This window comes from Sorghum bicolor, chromosome 10, assembly GCF_000003195.3.
Source record: "Sorghum bicolor cultivar BTx623 chromosome 10, Sorghum_bicolor_NCBIv3, whole genome shotgun sequence".
NCBI lineage: Eukaryota > Viridiplantae > Streptophyta > Magnoliopsida > Poales > Poaceae > Sorghum > Sorghum bicolor.
In genome coordinates, this window is record NC_012879.2 from 6,894,885 (window position 1) to 6,914,560 (window position 19,676).

Consider the following 19,676-nt stretch of genomic DNA (forward strand, 5'->3'; position numbering starts at 1 on the left):
TAGCCTCAGCTAAGCTAGGCTAGCCATTTTGGCTCTCCTATGAGCCCAGATTTTGAGAGCCAAATGCAGCGCAAATGGATCTTTTTGGAAACCTGAGAGGAGCCTGGTATATCGTACACACGGCGTAGTCAGTGGGGTCCGGGCTTTGCACATAACGTGTGAAATAAATCTGCTACACCTTCGCGGCCTATTACACTCGGGTTGAGTAGTGTATGGACCCTGATACAGCCTTACGGGATGAATTGTTGTAAAACATACGTTAAACTGAAACTGAGAAGAAAAAATCCTAATCTTAGTTCGTTTATACGTGGGTTTTTATCAAAACTCTTAAACCTTGGCAATTGTAATGATTAATATTCATAGGAATAAAAGAATAGTCTCTCTATCTAGTGTCTATTTGTTCTCTACTTTCAATCTATTATGTTGATCATGAGAGACGGAGAGGGAAAGGCTCTAACCGCTAGCAACATGTTTTATAACACGTTATCAGTACGAAAAGCTCTACGTCGACATCATCGTTGAAGTCGTCGCCGAACTTCGACGTTGGTGCTCATGCCAACGTTCCTGCCATGACTACTTCAACAACGTCAACATCCCGACGTTGTTAGCGGAACCGATCTACTACCTCTACCTATAACTAAATTTGTACTACATCGACATGCATCGCCGTCATCAAGCATGCAAATCTATAACAATATCAAACGCTCTACGCGATATGTATCTACTAACCACTGTTCTACGCGGCACGTGAGATGGGTCAAATTGACATCATGAATCAAGTATGAAAAAACCACATCTTGAAGATTGTGTCTATCTCCTGAGATTTCCCTAACTTTTGTACCATAGTGGATCAAATGTACGAGCAATACATGCACGGACAAGTACAATTAGCGTATATATATACGACAGCGCTATTCTACACCTTAGGTGTAGAATATTATTTTACAACGTAAGTCAAAACTGAGTTGAAAAAATACTGAGTAGTACTAAACAACGTTCACTATCATCCAGTGGCACACCCAGGACCACGAAATACTGAACAATACTGAAACATGAGTACTGAACAATACATATCTCCTACAACTAAAAAGAAGAAAAGTAAGACTATTACTTCGTGCGACATTCTATCGCTTCCACCGTCCGCTTCCCCGTGCAAAAGAAAGTTACGACCCACGCTTCTTCCTTCCATCGTGCGAAACAAAATTGCCAAATATCGCCCGTCAATCACGCACCACATGCCCTCTCTGTCCTTCCTTCCCCCGCATCTCTGGCCGCGTAGTTCTCGCCGCCAACGCTGTCAGGAGCTTCCTTCTTCTCCGGCTCGTTGTTTCTCTCCCGCTCGGGTAACTCTTGCTCGTGTGTCCCGGTGTCTTCGATGAACTACTTGAGATCCCGCACATCACCTTCTCTTGGCAGTCTCAAATCGATGTGTGATTCCACGCCATGGCCTCCATCTCCCACCAACCCACCCATGGTTCGAGCTATTGCACCTTCGCTCTGCATGGGAGAAGTTGCTAGGCCTCCAGAGCGTGTGTCGTATGAACAATCTAAGCACAGAGCCTTGACATGGGGCGAGCGCTACCGCTCCAGCCTCAACACGCAGGTGACCGAGGGTGCAGGTACCGTCGTCTCGGCCTCGATGCACAGCGATTCCTAGCCCATGCCTGATGCACGCCTCCATGTCTGCCCTCCTGTCATCGCTCCACGCCAAACCGAGCCCAATGCACGCGAAGCTTGTTTTCATCGATTTGTGGCCTTGTTTAGTTCGCAAAAATTTTCAAGATTCCCTGTCACATCGAATCTTTGGTCGCATGCATGAAGCTTTAAATATAGACGGAAATAAAAATTAATGCACAGTTTACCTGTAATTTGTTAGATGAATCTTTTGAGCCTAGTTACTATATGATTGGACAATGTTTGTCAAATAAAAACGAAAGTGCTACAGTAGCCAAAAACCTAAATTTTTGCCAACTAAACAAGGCCTGTGTTGATCCTTGTTCATGGAAAGAGGGTTATGGTGGTTTGAGTTATTTCTGCTACTTAAGCTTAAGCTTCAGGTCATGCGCAGTCTTGACCGTATAATATTTTTGGCCTCTCCCACTAGGAAGGTTGGTTGCTTTCTCATGGATCTGTGCAAGATTTCTTCATTCTATAGAACCTCTGGCAGTAATATTGAAGAAATTTACTCATCCCATAGGATTACACTCAATGGATTGTGACGAATCAGAGTACCTTGTTGGGACTTGGGAGTGGCGGTAGGTCTCGCAAGTTTATTGCGTCCCCTGGTATTCTGGTCGGCAAAAAAAAAGAAAAAAGGTGCCTAGGCTCATACCAGTTGTGTAAAATAATCTTGTACTAATACAGAGGAACATCATTTTTGCAGTGTTTCTAACCACTTTTGTAGATCCGGCAATGGACCAGCCTCTCTTTGTTTGAATTATCATATTCATAGCCCTGAGCTGATGCATATCAAGATGGTCCTGCATTCTTGCCTGCCTCTGTTGCATAACCAGCTGCACCCTATATTTTTCCTTTCTATTGGTTCGTGTGCATGTTGTGTTACTGGTTACCATTTATATAAGAAGACATTATTTTGCATATGTGCTTCTTTGTTCCTCTGCATTATTGAGTTAGCATATGCAAGCATAAACTGAATTTGTACCTCTGTATTATTCAATTACCCCTGATTTGACATATTTTATGTATGTTCCAGTTTGATTGTATTCTCTGGCATGCAGGATGAATATTCCTAAATTGAATGAATTTTCTTTTATAAAAGGATTTTTGTTTATGTTTACAGTTCAGTGGCATGTAGAAAATTAAACTGAATATTGATCAACTATTGCCTCCACCAAAATTTTTGTGAAGATTCCAGGTGATGATGGTGGACAGCCTGACAAACGATGATATGAAAAACTGTCTATAGGTGACTATGCAACCATTTTTCCATCCTTGTTGTGACTTGTGAGGACATTAATCTTGATTAGTGACTTATGTTTATTTAAATTGTCAGATTATTGCATTTTTTGCCAGTGATTTCTAAGTTCGAATGTTTGATAGATGACCATGGTTCCTGCATTTCTTTCTTGATAGTTTGTGTACCTGAATTTGTTCCTTCCTTGGCCTACCTGATGGTTCGGTGAGCAGCAAGATTGGAGAAAATTGAATATTTAGCTTGCATACATTCCCTGCATTTTGGATTAGGAGGTCTGTACACATGTAATCAATTCAATCGCAATAGAGTTAGGTTGTACTGTTATGCAGGAGATCTACGTGCAGGAAAAATAAGAGGGAAAGCCATATTATGTGTGCGTTGACTTTGTCTTGGTTCTGCATTGGCTGTGTTCATTTAACGATATAAGTTTTCCAATTAACTAGCAATCTTGATGGCTCCAGGGTATGTCAACATCTTGATCCACTATAGGGGTGCTTTTTATAGGAAGGACCACTAACTTAGTATTATTGTAGAGGTGAAGTCTGCCTTTTCAGAAATATTGAGAAGGATGTAATGTCCTACTTCTATGTAGTACAACTGGCCAAAACTGTAGGTTCCAAGGACAGTGACACTCTGTTCTATGCCGTTCCTGAACATAATCTTGAAGCTACTATAGACAAGCTCACTGATGACACATGTGTTTCAGAGATGTTGAGGGTTTAGGGTGACACCTCCCAATCCGACAGCAGATTCGTCGTTGCAATTTCAGTCTATATGCCTGTTTACGAGTTCCTTGACGGAGTGCTTGATTCTGCATCTGCACTTTCATCCAACCAAATTTCTACACATGTGAACTTACTGAAATTTATATATAGATGGCACATAAGTAAAAGCCTCTTAATTTTTTAAGGGCTCATGGGTAATTATTAATTTTTATAATGGCACATAAGTAAAACCCTCTTAATTTTTTAGAATAGGTTGGAGATGATCTTGTTTATTCCTCCTAATTCTATTTTGGGAGTTGAAAAACATTGTGGTTTTGGAAAGAAAATATTGGAAACTCTTAGAGATGCTCTTAGTTCTTCATTGACCTGGAGCATACATTTTATGGAAAATTGATTGGTGCTTAATATATTGATACAATTCAGTGGTGATTCTGTGTTACAAGATTCAACAATATTTATTATACCAATGTCATGCTTTGTGTTAATTCCATGAATTTTGTTTTTTTAGATTAAATGTCATTTTAACATCGATATTAATTTTACGATATTGTGATCTTATCGTGCGATACTTATGTTCTTAATATAAAAGTTTTGTTGTCCCGTAGCAACGCACGGGCACGAACCTAATGTGTGTGTGTATATATATATATATATAAATAAAGGATTTGATAGGTTGTTATTACTCGTACGAGTAGCTACTCGTACCTTTTTAGCACGCACTGGAGGGCAGGAGTCCCGCGGACGTTAACGGAGAGCTCCATGTGGTGCTTAACGGGTTGAGATTATGTATATGGGAAGAAAACAGTTTAATGCATGCCCATAGGTTCCATGAAAAGCGGATCTAGTTTAAATTGTTTGCTTTTGACGTTGGGTTGGCATGCAATTGAGTACTATCTTTTTGAAATGTGTGCATTAAATAGTATTATGTGTATATACCTAATTTTTTTTGAAGTATGGTTGCATACTTTAATAAGGACAATATATATATTAATATTAATCTATATTGTTTTACATGAACAAGTATAGAAGTTAATAAGAAAAAAAGTATATTTCTAAACTTGTATTTAGGAGTATATCCATATACTTAGATGATTATTTTAATGTTTATCTTTAGGATATGTAATTCCATTCACATTTTTTAGGATAGGAGTATAAGCACTTGTTTCATGGGAGTATATGCACATACATGGAGTATGCGTTCGAGCAGAGTATATTAACTATTTCTAATTGAATACAAAATGACATGCAAAAACCTATATTCCAAAAGAGTATATGAACAAAATCTGGTTGGAGCAGAATACTATTACATTTTTTTATTAATAACTGAGTATATTAATCAGGGTATGTTCACATACGTGCCATTATAAAGTATGTATTCATACTTTTTTTATTAAGTATGTAATCGTACTTTTTTAAGTATGTAATGGTACTTTTTTTTCATGATATAAAAAGTACATGTTCATACCTTTTTAAAAGGAGTATATAGGCATACTTTTTTCATGAAAGGATTACATATTCATACTTTTTTTAAAAAAAGGGTATATAGGCATACTTTTCTCATGAAAGGAGTACATATTCATACTTTTTAAAAGGGGTGTATAAGCATACCTTTTTCATGAAAGGAGTATATATTCATGCTTTTCAAAAAGGAGTATGTATGCATACTTCTTTTTAAAAGGATCACATTTTCATACTATTAGATTGTAGTTCTTGGTGGGACATACTCTTCTAAAATAGAAATTTGTATTTACTCTTTCCACTAAATCAATCTGAAAATTAAAATCAATTATATATACAAGAAACTGCCTTTGTGGAACAAAACTTTACACTCACTTTCGGTCATATCAGCAGCATGTAAAGTTAAACCTTCTAAAAAATGTACAAAGGAAAACTAAATGTAGTAGCTACAAGACTATCTGAAAAAACAGAACACAACAAAGATCCACACTACTATGTATCCATTCCTTGTGCGATTCCTGTCCCTGTAAAATACTACAAATACTACAGATCAGCAACAAACTTTTGGGACTCAAAGATACAGGAAGAAGATAAATTTGGGATTTAAGATATGAATCTCATTTCGATAAACAAATGATTTCGACATAACAAAAGTGAAAGATAAAAACATTTCAACTGCCGTGTTCAACACATATGACAGATCTCTTAATCAGGAAAGAAGCAACACGAGTGAGCAAGAGATTTGCCTACCGGATTAACTACATACTAAATGAGAAACAAGTGAATGGATGGATGTTGCAGTAATCAACAATCCTAATTCAGATTTCAGAGGAGGTATGGACTCATACCTCTTTGAGAAGCACCGCTCGCGTTGGATAAACCCGCCCGGCCGGCAGAGATGACGCATGCGGCCTAGCGTGATAGGGGCGCCGCCTAGGGATGAGGGACCACCGCCGCTGTCGGTCTGGGAAGGGGCACACCATGCGCCTGATGCGCCCTGCTGCAGGACTCTTGAGGCGCCATCGAGAACTGGATCCGGATCCACGCGGGAGGAGGGTGCCTGCCACTGCCACCATTCGGTGGGAGAGGAGAGACAGCTTGCTTCCACCGCCGCCATTGAGGAAGAAGGCGGGGAATAGTGGTCGTCGTCGGAATGGAAGGGAGAGGAGCGCTGTCGTCGGGAGAGAGATGGCCACCACAGCCGCGTCGGAATAGGGCAGGGCGGCGCGGTCAATGATTTGGGGGAGAAGGGTCGCCGCGGAGTCGTGTGGCCGGTAGGAGTCGAGAGGTTTTCAGGCTCGATGTGTTGACGTATATCATTAACGGGTAAGGCTTCCAAAAAATTTTGCAAAATAGGAATAGTAGCACTTTCGTTTGTATTTGATAAATATTATCTAATCATGAACTAAGCTTAAAAGATTCGTCTCGTCAATTCCGACCAAACTGTGCAATTAGTTTTTATTTTTGTCTATATTTAATACTACATGCATACGTATAAAGATTTGATGTGACGAGGAATCTGAAAAATTTTGTAAAACTTTTTAGAACTAAACAAGGCCCTAAGGATGTGCTACCCAATAAGCAAAAGGAAAATTCTGTAGTCGAGCACCACCGCCTGCATGTCATTATATTTAGCATGTGTAGCATGCAAAACCTGCATATAAACCTACATGTGTTTACTCAGCCATTGCGCGCGGTTCGTACTAGTCTCAAACGAAGAACGAGAGGACGACAAAGCAAGCAGCGACGACGACAAAAGACTGAAGGATAGCCGGTGCACAAGAACCACCGCCGGCGGCGTCAGCGTCACCGTCACCGTCACCGTCATTCGCTTCATTCCTCACCCGACCGTCCCCGTCCGGCCCGCGTGACAATGGCAGCCAAGCCAGGGGACCCCATCCAGCCATCACCACCGGCCCCGGCGGCGCCTCCGTCTCCGTCTCCATCTCGCCACTTCCTTCTTCGCGTCCGCCGTCATCCTGTGCCCCGTCCGCCGGCTGCTGCGGCAGCTCCTGTCGGCAGACCGGGCACGAATTGTGGAGCCGGAGCCACGGCACGATGCAGTCCGTGTGGTACGCGTGCTTGCACGGCAGCTCCCTCGCGGCCTCCCCGAGCTCGAACTCCTCCTTGCACACGGGGCACTGCGAGCCGTCCGACAGGTTCGCCGGGGAGACCTGCACCGTGGGGAGCGACTCGATGGCTGACTCCGGCGCCGGCGCCGGCCCAGGGCGGTCGTCCTGCGTGAGCCGCTCGATGAGAGCGTCCAGGTTAGCCCCGATGAAGAACTCGTCCCAGCCAACGGGAGGTGGTGGCAATGGCGGTGGCGCGTCGACGTCGTAGTCGTCCTCGTCCTCGTCCGGACGCCGCGTCGCCGGCGCCGGCGGCGGGGACGGGACGCGCCGGCGGCGGCGACGGAGCGGCGTGTCCGCGTCGTCGGCCGTGGGGTCCGCGCTGGCGTCGCCGGTGTATATGACCCAGCGGCGGGGACCGTCGTGCGGGAGGAACGGCGGCTGGAAGAACTGGTCGGCCGGCGGGACCACGGGCCGCGGCGCTGGCAGGTCGATCTCGTGCAGGAAGCGGCCGAAGCAGCGCGGGCAGAAGACGTCCGAGGTCGGGTACGAGACGGCGCGCACCGCGCGGCCGCACACGTAGCACCAGTACAGGCGCCACGTCCGCCGGCGCCGTCGCACGCCGCCCGCCGCGCCCGTGGACATGATTGGAGAGCAGAGCTAGGCGGCTAAGCTTGCCTAGTCGATCGGAGTAGTCGCCGCACCCCGGCCCGCTCGCCGTGGCTTGAAGGAGGCGCGTACGAGATGGGAGCATGGATATGGACCTAGTATAAGAGGATTCCTAGGGAACGGGACAGCAACTTGATTTGGACAGCGGCAAGGTTAGCGTAGAGAGGGTTGGCGGGAAGGAATGCCTTTTGCCAAGAGATGAACACGATTCTGTCTTACGGTGCGTGCCTACGAAATCTGAAGCAAAGCATTGCAAGTTCCTTCCTCCATGCGACTGCGAGCTGCGAGAGGCCGGTGAATGGGATACTGACATGGCATTTGGCAGCGGCAGTGACACAAACTTGTGGCCGATGCTATACTTCATTCAACCCGAATTTAGTTCACTTGTCTTGTGTCTATGGGTTCATTTCCTTGTTTTTTTTTGAAAAAAAAAATCATTCTAAGCTTAAATATGTATCGCAGTATCGTGTTTCTGAGTTTCCCGGATAGTACAATTTCTAGAATGCATCCATGACCCAAAAAGAGAACAAACAAGAGCTAAGAATTTTATGCGTGTTAAATATAAATAAACCTATAAATAAGCTATATATATGATGCAACGAGTATGAAAATTTTACTACAGTTCAATCATATAATAATTAGCGCACCGTAAAAATTTCATCGCAATTGGACCAAACAAACTGCAGTTATGAACTATTCTAATTAATTACAGAAAAAGCAAGGATTTAAAGCCAAAGCAAAATCTTTATATTAAAATATATTATAGTATATATTCATTGTGTAGATCTACTCATTTAGAGTCCAACAAATTTGGATTTTCTATTTTTATTTTCTTTATAATTTACTATAATTTTTCAAAGATTTAGTCAAAATAAATAAAAATGGACAAAAGTGCATTCAAAACTGGTTATAACAGAGTCAGGGAGGTAAGATGAACAATTTTAAAAGTTGAGAGAGGGATATTTTTTCGGATTTTGAAGTTTATAGAGGAAAAATAAACTTTCACAAAAGTTGAGACGGTTAATATAGATTTTATTTTTCCTGAAAAACATGTCTCCTTGATCCACAACCTACATCACCCGGATGGTCGAACCTCACCTTCTCCTAGACACAAAAGGCATGTCTCCTTGACTCATAGCCTACATCAGCTGATTGTCTTAGAGTAAGAATACTGAGGTGAAGGAGAGAGAGAAGTGCATGTAAGATTATAGTGCCTGTGTATAAAAATCCACAAACTTTGCGAGAAAATAAGAGGTATACCATTTAAAGAAAGAGGTGGGTCATAAATAAGCTCACTACTATATAAGTGGGCTGATTGATGCATTATACATTATATATATATACATATTCTTGTTCTTGATACACCCTCAACAATGGAGTCAATTTTCTAAATCATATGAACTCAAAACATACCAATATAGAAAATATGTAAACATAGATAAACTAACTATATAAGAAAGTGTATGATATTGGCTTTTCATAAAAAAATGACTTTACAAATTTCTCTACTTTTTTTTGTTAAGGGGGTGTTTAGTTCCCATTTCACCACAAACAAATTTTGGGTTCTAATCCATTATTTTGCATAATGGAACTAAATACCATGTAAATTTTTTTGGCAAAAGTAGCTATTCTCTGTTTTGGATTTTGACCTCAAAAGAACAAAAAAACCAAAAGAGCCTCTCATGAGGATAATAAGTTCTGCATTTTGGATGAAACTAAATATACCCCTAAAAAATTTAGTATTTTGCATTCCATCATTCCAAAATAGTTGATATTTTGCATTTTGCTTTTTATGGGGAACTAAACACACCCTAAGCAACATCTCCAAGAGATTAGTCAAAAACACTAGCCAAATTTACTGATTAAAGAGCATCTTGAAGAGATTAGGTAAGACGTTTTGTAAAACCAAATATGGCTATTATTGAGAAAAAAAACCTCTCCAACAGATTGTGTAAATGGTTCTTCAAATTTAGACTCTCTTCATTCCATAAATTTCGCTAGCTAGTATTGGACAGCCATCGTCACTAGCCACATAGGGATCCTTCTTCTGGTAGAAACGTGACTTTGCCGCGCTAGTAGAAGCCTTGCACCGGCCACCGCGTTGACCAGAACCACGAAGGACACTTCCCTTCCTTGCTGTCATCGGAGCTCTTGGAGTTGCCTGCCGTTAGACCCGGCGCCGCACTCACGACGGCTCCTACCCCTGCGCCACCAGGCGAGGGCAGCAGCCGGCCCATCAGATATCTCCTGCCTATTTGCAGTTCTTGGCACTAAAGACACTCCCCATGCTATATACATGTACTCCCTCCGTCCCAAAATAAGTGTTATTTTCGCTTCTCGAGAAATAACTTTAACTAAATATATAATAAAAAATATTAATATTTATAATACATAATTAATATCATTGGAAAGATCTTAAGTCTAGTTTTTTAATAAATTTATTTAGAGATATAAATATTGTACGTATTTTCTACAAATTAAGTTAAACTTGTGGCACGAAAATCTAAAATTTTTTGGGACGGAGAGAGTACGTATGCAAGAGGAGCTACTGCCGGTGAACAACACGACAGAACGTGCTGGGTAGGAGAGAAAGTTATGGGCAACACGATGATATAGCACGTTTAAATATAGATAATGGCAATTTTCACACCGACTGTTGGATTAGTCTAACTTTTTAGAGAGGTTTTTATTTTAGATAGCATCAAAATCACTAACTTTAGCTAATTCTTTCGACTAATCTCTTGGAGATGCTCTAACTACTCTCTAAAATAGATTTCACAAAAAAATATTAGAGTACTCCAACAGACTCTATAAAAGATGGCTAGTGAGGTAAACTATCTAAAAGTAGGGAGTGAATAAGGTGAGTTAGAGAGCTACTAAATTTAAAGAATCGTTTGTAGAGTCCTTTGAAAATGTTTTTCCTTTAACAATAACTAAATTTACCTTTAGAAAATGATTTAACTAATTTTTTGGAGATGCTCTGACTAAAATATTTTGGCCTTGTTTAGTTATGAAAAATTTTAGAAAATTGACATTGTAGCACTTTCGTTTGTATTTGACAAATATTGTCGAATCATAGACTAACTAGGCTCAAAAGATTCGTCTCGTCAATTCCAACCAAACTGTGCAATTAGTTTTTATTTTTGTCTATATTTAATACTTCATGCATGCGTTTAAAGATTCGATGTGACAGAGAAGGTGAAAAATTTTGCAAAATTTTCTAGGAACTAAACAAGGCCTTTATAAGCTTACAAAACACATGCAAGAAACCGCAAAGCCAATCACAAGGGCAACTGCATCGGCATCGTCGCGGCCGCCGAAGGAGACTTTTACCTCTATGCCATTATGAAAGATTGACCAAACCAGTAGGCCACTAAACAGTTGTTTCGCACCGTTGTGCCCAACTTCATCTTCGGCTATAGCCGTATGCCATTCCGTCTCCATTCCGTTTGTTTTGTGATGTTTAAAAGGTCTAGCACGTGGGTCCTATATAGGAAAATGTCCTTCTTACCCTCTCACTCCATTGACCCTCACACGGTCCTCCAGCCCGCGTTCGAGGCTGCGCTCGGTCTCTTCTCGATGCTCGCGGGCCGCCTCCGCATCTGCGACGGCCACGTCGTGGTCGGCGCTGCCGCCATGCCCGTCGTCCTCGCGGAGTCCGGCCTGTCGGCGGCCGACGTCGACACCGACTGCCCCTACTCGGCGCTGCTCGACCGCCTCGCGCCACCAGGGGACGGCGACGACGCGGGTACCCCGGTGCTTGCGCTCCAGGCCACGCGGTTCGCGTGCGGCGGCGGCATCTGCAGTTGGCACCTTGACAGTCGGCGCAAAGGTTCTTTTAGTTCTCGGCCAGACACGGGAGGCAGCGGCGAGGAGGCCGCGGCGTGGCGCCGTGCTCCGTGCGCACCGCGGGTTTCAACACCATTGGCACGCCCCCGACTCCGCCCCTTCGCTGCTGCTGCCGAGCCTCCATGTGGAGGCGCCGGCGCCCGGGGGCGACGCGCTCGCCGTGCCGTTCGAGCAGAGGGTGCAGGAGGTCGTGCTCAAGCAGGCGGCGCTCGCGGCCGCGGCGCCGAGGACGGCGCGGATCGAGCCCGTGCCCATGGACGGCGGGCTCAAGGCTGCGGGGAGGTCTGCCAGGAGTACGCTTGGAAACACCCCCGCTCCACAGCACAGGATCTCGTTTACCGCTGCGGGGAGGTCTACCAGGAGTACGCCAAGACATTCTACTTGGGTAAACGAGATCGAAATTCCCGCTGTGCTCTTCTTGTTCATCTGAATACAGTCTAGTTTAATGACTAAAGCATCGGCATTAGCCACAAAGGTTTTGCCGTGATCGAGGCACATGGATGTGTCACAAGTACTAGTGTGTTTTTTCTTGCAAGTTGTTTAAACAAAGTAAAAAAACAAACCTTTTGTCCTAAAAGTACAATAGGCATAGGATGAAAAATATCCTTGGTAGGAGCCTGAAATGACTGTCCAAGTACAAAGGTTTTGCTTACTGAATCGGCTAGTACACTTAATTTGATTAACTATGACAATGATTGTAAAAAAAAGACAGCATGCTCAGTAGTTGTAGTTGTGGCCACCACATGCACATACCGAATAACGACCAGTCAGCTTCGACAATCAGTGCGTACATACATGTGCCTGATCACTGATCTGATGAGATGCCGCTGTTCTTCTGTTGCAGCGACGCAGCTGATGACACCGGAGAGGAGGAGGGCAAGCCCCATTCTTTGGCGTCAAAATTGGTAGTGAGTGGCACTGGGGAGAGGAAGATTTTATTGTCCACCAATTAGCCTAGAGGTATTTAAGTCAAATGTCAGACCACTTAACTGTTATTAGATTTTAAAATAGACGGAATGACATACAGGTATAGTCGAAGTCGAAGATGAAGTTGGCCACAACGGTTCAGTGGCAGGTGGTTTGTTCAATCTTTCTCCGAAATAGATCGGGGACCAGCTGGACTCCGCCGCCTCCCCCCTCCCATTCCCCCAGCGCCAAATCCACGTGAAGGCGAGAGCGCAGAGAGCACCACCACCGCCGAGAGGATTGGTCCAGAGGAGCAAACCCTCCAAAGTTCGGCGGCAATGGCGCTCTCTGACCGCTCCCGCGAGTCACTCCTACCGAGCTTCCTCTACTCCCCGGCGGCGACGAGGTCCTTCGCAGGCGCCTCCCGCTTTCCCGCCTCGCCCGCCGCGGCGGCGGCCTCGGCCCCGAGCGTAGCGGGAGGTGGCGCCCTGCCGTTCACGATCCAGGCACCCAATGAGAAGATCGAGATGTACTCGCCAGCGTTCTACGCCGCCTGCACGGCCGGAGGCATCGCCAGCTGCGGGCTCACTCACATGGCCGTCACGCCGCTCGACCTCGTCAAGTGCAACATGCAGGTGAGTGGCTGGGGAGGTAGATCCGGTGATTGACTGGTGACAGGGCTACTTATCGGGTGCGGTATGATAGATCCAGTGCTGATGATTTTCTTGTTACGCTTTCTGTAGAACCCTCATTCTCATAGCCGTTTCCTTTCTTTGTGTTGTCCAAGTAGATAGTGTGTAGTCGTGTACATGGTGTATGATTTACTGATGATGGTTGTTAATGAGTGTATCGTGCATTAGGTTATATGTATTTGGTTGTTCCTTTCTTTAGCCAACGAATAGGGATGCTGTAGCCAATCATTCAATTAGAACTGTAGGTTAATTGATGTTTGTGATCAATTTCTTTTTGCTCTTTCACCTCTCTAGTGTCTAGTAGTATCCAACTGGCTTCATAATAAATAAAATATCCTATGGGTTTATTTCCCGGACGGTTATAGTGCAATTTGCACAGTTTTGTGAGCAAATGTGTTATTCAAATTGTTATGCAAGTTTCTGCAATTTATATGCACTAGTTAGATTGATATAAATGATTCATTTGTGTATAAATAGATAAGTAATTCTGCTGATAACTGTAGCTAGCTTAGTATAAGTTTTGACTTTTGCTTGTAACTTTTATGCTTTCTATAAAAGCAGGGTTTTTACCTCTGTCAAAAAAAAAAATTGTGACTTTAGCATTTTATAAACTTTTCAGATTGATCCGGCAAAATACAAGAGCATCTCATCTGGTTTTGGAATACTGGCCAAGGAGCAAGGAGTGAGGGGCTTCTTCAGGGGGTGGGTGCCAACCCTGCTTGGCTACAGTGCCCAGGGAGCTTGCAAGTTTGGATTCTATGAATTCTTTAAGAAATACTACTCAGATATTGCTGGGCCTGAGTATGCTCAGAAATACAAGACCCTAATATACCTGGCTGGGTCGGCTTCTGCTGAGGTGATTGCTGATGTGGCTCTCTGCCCCTTTGAAGCCGTGAAGGTCCGTGTGCAGACACAACCTGGATTTGCTCGTGGTCTCAGTGATGGGCTCCCCAAGTTCATCAAATCTGAGGGTGCCTTGGGGTTAGGAACTACCCTTTTTTTTCTCTAATTAGTTAATTTATTTCTGTCGGCACTAGTTTCTTTTGTGTTCCAACATTTTCTTGTCAAACCTGCAGGCTTTACAAGGGAATTGTCCCTCTCTGGGGTCGTCAGATTCCTTGTAAGTAAATCTGATCTGGTAGCTTATTTGTTCTTTTAATATGTAATGTTGATATTTTCTCCATGTTTTATATTTTGGTCCCTTTGGCAATGTTAATGCCTCTCCAAGTCTCCATGTTAGTTGTATTAATTGTATTCTTTTGGTCTCTTTGATTGGGTGACATCTGGTTGCTTGAAAGTATGCTTTTCCAAATCAAACCCTGTTGAAACCTACCCAACATGTTTCTCTCAGTTAGCCTCATATGTTTGTTCCATGAGGCCACAAACCTTGTGCCTTCTATTTTAAACTTTATGGTGTATGAGTAACACAACTGCACTTCATAGTTCATGTTTTGTTATTCCTCTTTGATGACTTGGATGAAAGTTCACCTTTACTCTGTATTTTTTCCTTTATAATATATAAGGTTTCTTACCTTTTTGAATAGCCTTGATTTAAATTATATTTATTCATGGAGTTAAAATTGATCTTGATGAATTGTAGTACTCTGATTTCATTGAGTTTAAAACTGGCCATTTTTATTAACCTCTTTTTGTTATAAAAGCAAATCGGAGTTAACCTGATTTGTATATATGCCTCTCAGCTTTGTTTTATATCCATTGTTCTTGAATTATAAAAGTAGTTGTGATTCACAGTTTCCATTGCCAATATTTTTGTGTGTTGAGCAATGATTGATATCATTCTCCTGCCACAATGAAGAAAAAGGTTAAATGAAACCTAGTCAACATCCACAGTATTTACTAGTATTCTCAGAGTTATGATTTCTTCACATGCTGCTTCAACAAAGTAGGAAAGGATACTTTTTGTTCACTTTTAAAACAAGAAAAAAAATCTCTCCTTATATTACACATTGTGGAATTACTTGCCTTATAATGTAGACATGCTCAACACATTAAATTTCTGTGTTTTAAAGTGGTTTGTTTCTTTGCGTTGACTTATGACAGAGCTACAGATGTGTGCTTCTGTTGTGGTTATTGACTTAACATAGAAACTTTGTTGATGTTTCTTGGTTTTGAACTTTATGAGATCAAGTGCAGCACCTATTTTGAGACTACATCATTACCGCACTTCAACTTCATATTTGTGCCAGATACTTTGTGCTTCTGGTAGCTGTTTATTTATGTTTGACCTGATTCTGTTCAGATACAATGATGAAGTTTGCTTCATTTGAGACCATTGTTGAACTTATCTACAAGCATGCTGTTCCTGTTCCAAAGTCAGAGTGTAGCAAACCTTTCCAATTGGGTATCAGCTTTGCCGGTGGCTACATCGCTGGTGTTTTCTGTGCCATTGTTTCTCACCCTGCTGATAACTTGGTCTCTTTCCTGAACAATGCCAAGGGTGCTACGGTCGGTGATGTAAGCACTTTCTACCTGTCAACTACTTAAGATGTTTAGTTCTCTTTCCAATTTGGCTGTGTTGTTCATCAGCCACTTGCTGTATATTTTGTAGGCTGTTAAGAAGCTTGGCCTCTGGGGCCTCTTCACTCGTGGTCTTCCTCTTCGTATTGTGATGATTGGTACTCTTACTGGAGCCCAGTGGGGTATTTATGATGCATTCAAAGTCATGGTTGGACTGTAAGTGTCTTAGTTTAACAGAATATACATAAATTTTTAGAAGGATGAAAAACTGATGATTCCTTTTGCAATCACACAGGCCGACAACTGGAGGTGTCACGCCAGCACCAGCTCCTGCTACTGAGGAGGCTGCATTGAAGGCCAGTGCATGATCTCGATATTAAGATATAACTAAACAATCATTCTTCACCGAGACAACTGTATGCATTCATTACATGAGTTCAACCCTACTTATACGTTGAATGTTTTAGAGGATGGTTATCTTCTGAACGAGAGCAACTTTCTAAGCCGGGAATCATAGCGTTCTGCTCAAGTGTACTGTTAGTGCTTGTAATAAGTTTTAGGTGGGTAAATTACTGTTAGGAGCCCAGGTTTTCCACCTGAGGCAAGGTTTATTCATGGTACACTGCCTGAATGCCATTCTGCCATTCATGTTCCCGAAGGAGTTATTCTGTCAATTTTGATATACAGTCATGCAAGTGATGGGAAGATTCAAGCAGTCTGTTTCAGTAAGATGCTTTTGTTTTTCCTCAATCAAGAGTTGCTTGTGCATTCTCATTAAATCAGCATTCTGTTGTGCTAGCTACTTGTGGCAAGCATGCTCTAGTTCATATCTTCGATAAATTCTCTGTACACTTATTGAAGCTAAAGATCCCTTGTGTTATGGTTGTTGCTTTGTGCATTATCCTGCTTTCAGTGGAAGCGTCGTTTCCTTTCATTTTGGTATATATTATTCAACATTCTCTAGCAACGGCTAACAAAGGAGAGTTGTATTGACAAAGGAAAGTTGTAGGATGTTTGGTTTCAAGAACCAAACCATTCTAAAGATCAGGTGGACCTCATGTGGTCCATTGTATTCTTCAAATCTGGGTTTTGTTTAGTTCTCAAAACTTTTCAAGATTTTCCATTGCATCGAATCTTGCGGCACATGCATGAAACATTAAATATAGATAAAAAAGATAATTAATTGCACCGTTTACCTGTAATTTGTGAGACGAATCTTTTGAGTCTAATTAATTTATAATTGGATAATAATTGTCAAATAAAGCCGAAAATACTATAGTAGTTAAACTCAAAAATTTTCGTGAACTGAACATAGAATGATTTCTTTTCTGACACTGGTATTAATTATTAGCTTGTGACTGAACGAGGTAATGATACATCAAACCATCCTATCCTATGAACCAAACAAAAAAAAAAAGAGGAGAGAGAATGTGATGGATTAACCCACACCCATTGATGCGCATTATCCTACAACTCGATGGTGCATTATCGCACAACTTGATAGTGCAGTAGTACAGTATCTATAACGGCATCCAAGAAGACCATATGAGCAAAAATCAACTATAGAAACTAACTCACAATGGTAGAGTCTTCACCCAACAAATATTAGGATTTTCTCTCTCCTTCAACTCAGACAAGCGCACTATAGCTCGCCAGGACTTGCAATCCTTGTTCGTTGTCGCCTCGTCGGCTCGTCCTGTCGTCCAGCCATGGAGAAGATGCTGGTCCTGTACCGGACTTCGGCATTGAGAAGACGCTGGTCCTGTACCCAGACTGTGGCAGGCACGGCCAACGTGGTCGAGTGGAACGAACGCGGCCGAGCAGAGCTGAGCGGACGGGGCCGACCGGGACGGGCACGACCGACGTCGCTGAGCTGAGCGGACGCAGCCGTGCGGAGCAGAGAGCGGACGCAGTCGAGCAGAGCAGAGCGGATGTGGCCGAGCAGCGATGCTTGCGAGCTCCCGCGCACGGCAGCGAGCAAGCAGAGCTCCAGCGCAACGGCTCGAGTGAGCGCGGTTGTGCGGGCGTGCTCCCGCGGCTGCTCCGGCGAGCACAACTGCGGGTGCGGGCACGGCGGCGGCGCGGGTGAGTACTCCAAGCGCGGCAGCCGGTGGGCGAGCGGCCTGCACAGCCTGGGTGGCGATGAGCGCGACCGTCGGTGAGCGCCCTGGAGTCACGGCTACGGCAGGGCCTCCGGGTCCAGCGGCGGGCGGAGGGCAGAGGCTAGCTCAACAACCGTGGGGCGGACTCACGCCACGCGCGACGGGAAAATGGTGAGGCCGAGCGCGTGCCATCGGCTCGGCGGCAGCAGCACGGATCCGGATGGAAACGAAACGACTTGAGTCTTTCCAACGGCATTTGGGCAGTTTTTCGGTACATCGGTGGTAGCGTCGACTCGATTTCCTGAGAAAAAATAGTTTCTCTATTTTATACTCTATTTCTTCATTAAACCACCATAAATACCCATTAAGAGTGCCCTAAGATTCCATATAGGAAAGAGAATAGAGTGGAGGAGTTGTGGTTATGGCAGGCCAATAGTACTTGCCCTTCTCGATTTTCCAATCTCAATTGCCATTCCCCATCAAATACATTAGGGCACCCACAATAGGGTTGTTAACTCACTCTATAAGATTCCACATAGAAAAGAGAATGGAGCAGAGAGTTGTCCTTATTTATAAGATATGGAGTAAGAGAGGAGTTGTCGCTGTCTATAAGATTCCACATAGGAAAAAGAATAAGAGTGAAGTTGTCACTATGGCGAGCTAGGGTCGCTAGCGTGCATCCTTGTGCTGAGTGCGAGATCCGTCGTGTGAGTTAGCACAGGATGGGAGAAGACGCAGAGGAAGGTAGAAGGTGAGATGGCGCGAGGATCATAACCATCAGCACAATGAGACATGGCACGTGGCGTGACCGCCCACCCAAAAAGCCACCACTAGGCTCACAGCCGCCAAGGTGAGCCATCGCTCGGCCACCGCCACTCCCTTAGCCACGCAGGTGGTGAGTGTCATTCAGGCTTCAGTCGCGCCTACGACATGCTTAGGATCTCGACACGATGAGTTATCCGACATGGCATGTAAGCGTATCAACACCGCGACAATGCAATTTTCTAATATTTACTATACTACCTCTTATATAATTCGTAAACGAATTATGAAAAACAACGAAACTTAAAGAATGATACAATTTTTTTGTGTGACAAGCAAACAAAGAAACTAATTCTTAAACGAATCATGAAAATCAACAAAACTTAAAGAATGATACAATTTTTTTTGTGTGACAATCAAACAAAGAAACTAATTCTTAAGCGAATTATGAAAATTAACGAAACTTAAAGAATGATACAATTTTTTTGTGTGTCACAAGCAAACAAAGAAAACTAGCAAAGATATCTTAAGGTCTATGTTTGGCTTTGTATGATATGAACTTTTCACCGTGCCATGGACCATGCTTGGTTGAAGTAAAGACTTTCTCGTGCCATATCGGTGTGCCTATGTGCCAAGATGTCACAATCCGGAGGCTCATGAAGCAGATGAAAGGGGGAATCTCGCATTCAAATGGGGTCCGAGGCCTTGTTTAGTTCACCCAAAAAACAAAAAACTTTATTCCTGGTTACATAAAATCTTCACTAGTACAGAGGTATACTGTACTGGCGGCTGGAAACCTATTTCTACTGGCGTTTTTCAGCACTGTCTGCGCTGGAGGCCAGTAGAAATGAGCCAATTTCTACATGCGGTTCAGTTATATAAACCGCCTGTAGAAATATGAATCTCTACAGGCGGTTCACTTCACGGCTAGTGGGATTCGAACCTGAGACCTTACCCTTACGCATAGCCTCCTCTACCACTCCACCTATCACTCAGTTGTGTCTATATTAGAGTTTAGTTCCTCACATATT

General features: G+C 43.3%; 3 protein-coding genes across 3 annotated transcripts; 2 read left to right on the forward strand and 1 right to left on the reverse strand.

Moving 5' to 3' along the window:
* On the reverse strand, positions 6,679-7,832 carry LOC8077348 (E3 ubiquitin-protein ligase RDUF1). The gene is made up of 2 exons (XM_021449758.1): positions 7,593-7,832; positions 6,679-7,469 (listed from the first exon to the last, which is right to left on the reverse strand). Exons 1-2 carry the CDS (start codon positions 7,830-7,832, stop codon positions 6,828-6,830), a joined length of 882 nt encoding a protein of 293 aa, XP_021305433.1. The 3' UTR covers positions 6,679-6,827.
* Positions 11,355-12,665, forward strand: LOC110431067. The gene is made up of 2 exons (XM_021449759.1): positions 11,355-12,090; positions 12,550-12,665. The coding sequence occupies exons 1-2, from the start codon at positions 11,355-11,357 to the stop codon at positions 12,612-12,614; spliced, it is 801 nt and encodes a 266-aa protein (XP_021305434.1). The 3' UTR covers positions 12,615-12,665.
* LOC8070758 (mitochondrial phosphate carrier protein 3, mitochondrial) lies at positions 12,807-16,654 on the forward strand. The gene is made up of 6 exons (XM_002436639.2): positions 12,807-13,246; positions 13,923-14,284; positions 14,380-14,423; positions 15,564-15,778; positions 15,873-15,997; positions 16,077-16,654. Exons 1-6 carry the CDS (start codon positions 12,950-12,952, stop codon positions 16,147-16,149), a joined length of 1,116 nt encoding a protein of 371 aa, XP_002436684.1. The 5' UTR covers positions 12,807-12,949; the 3' UTR covers positions 16,150-16,654.

What these genes read in the sequence shown, in the direction of transcription:
- LOC8077348 (XM_021449758.1), bottom strand. Translation starts at nt 7,832, where the DNA reads ATGTCCACGGGCGCGGCGGGCGGCGTGCGACGGCGCCGGCGGACGTGG. An exon ending in ACGACGGTCCCCGCCGCTGG is followed by an intron (nt 7,470 to 7,592) that starts GTCATATACACC and finishes CGTCCGGACGAG; the next exon opens with GACGAGGACGACTACGACGT.
- LOC110431067 (XM_021449759.1), top strand. Translation starts at nt 11,355, where the DNA reads ATGTCCTTCTTACCCTCTCACTCCATTGACCCTCACACGGTCCTCCAG. An exon ending in CGCCAAGACATTCTACTTGG is followed by an intron (nt 12,091 to 12,549) that starts GTAAACGAGATC and finishes CTTCTGTTGCAG; the next exon opens with CGACGCAGCTGATGACACCG.
- LOC8070758 (XM_002436639.2), top strand. Translation starts at nt 12,950, where the DNA reads ATGGCGCTCTCTGACCGCTCCCGCGAGTCACTCCTACCGAGCTTCCTC. An exon ending in TCGTCAAGTGCAACATGCAG is followed by an intron (nt 13,247 to 13,922) that starts GTGAGTGGCTGG and finishes TAAACTTTTCAG; the next exon opens with ATTGATCCGGCAAAATACAA. An exon ending in TTCAAAGTCATGGTTGGACT is followed by an intron (nt 15,998 to 16,076) that starts GTAAGTGTCTTA and finishes GCAATCACACAG; the next exon opens with GCCGACAACTGGAGGTGTCA.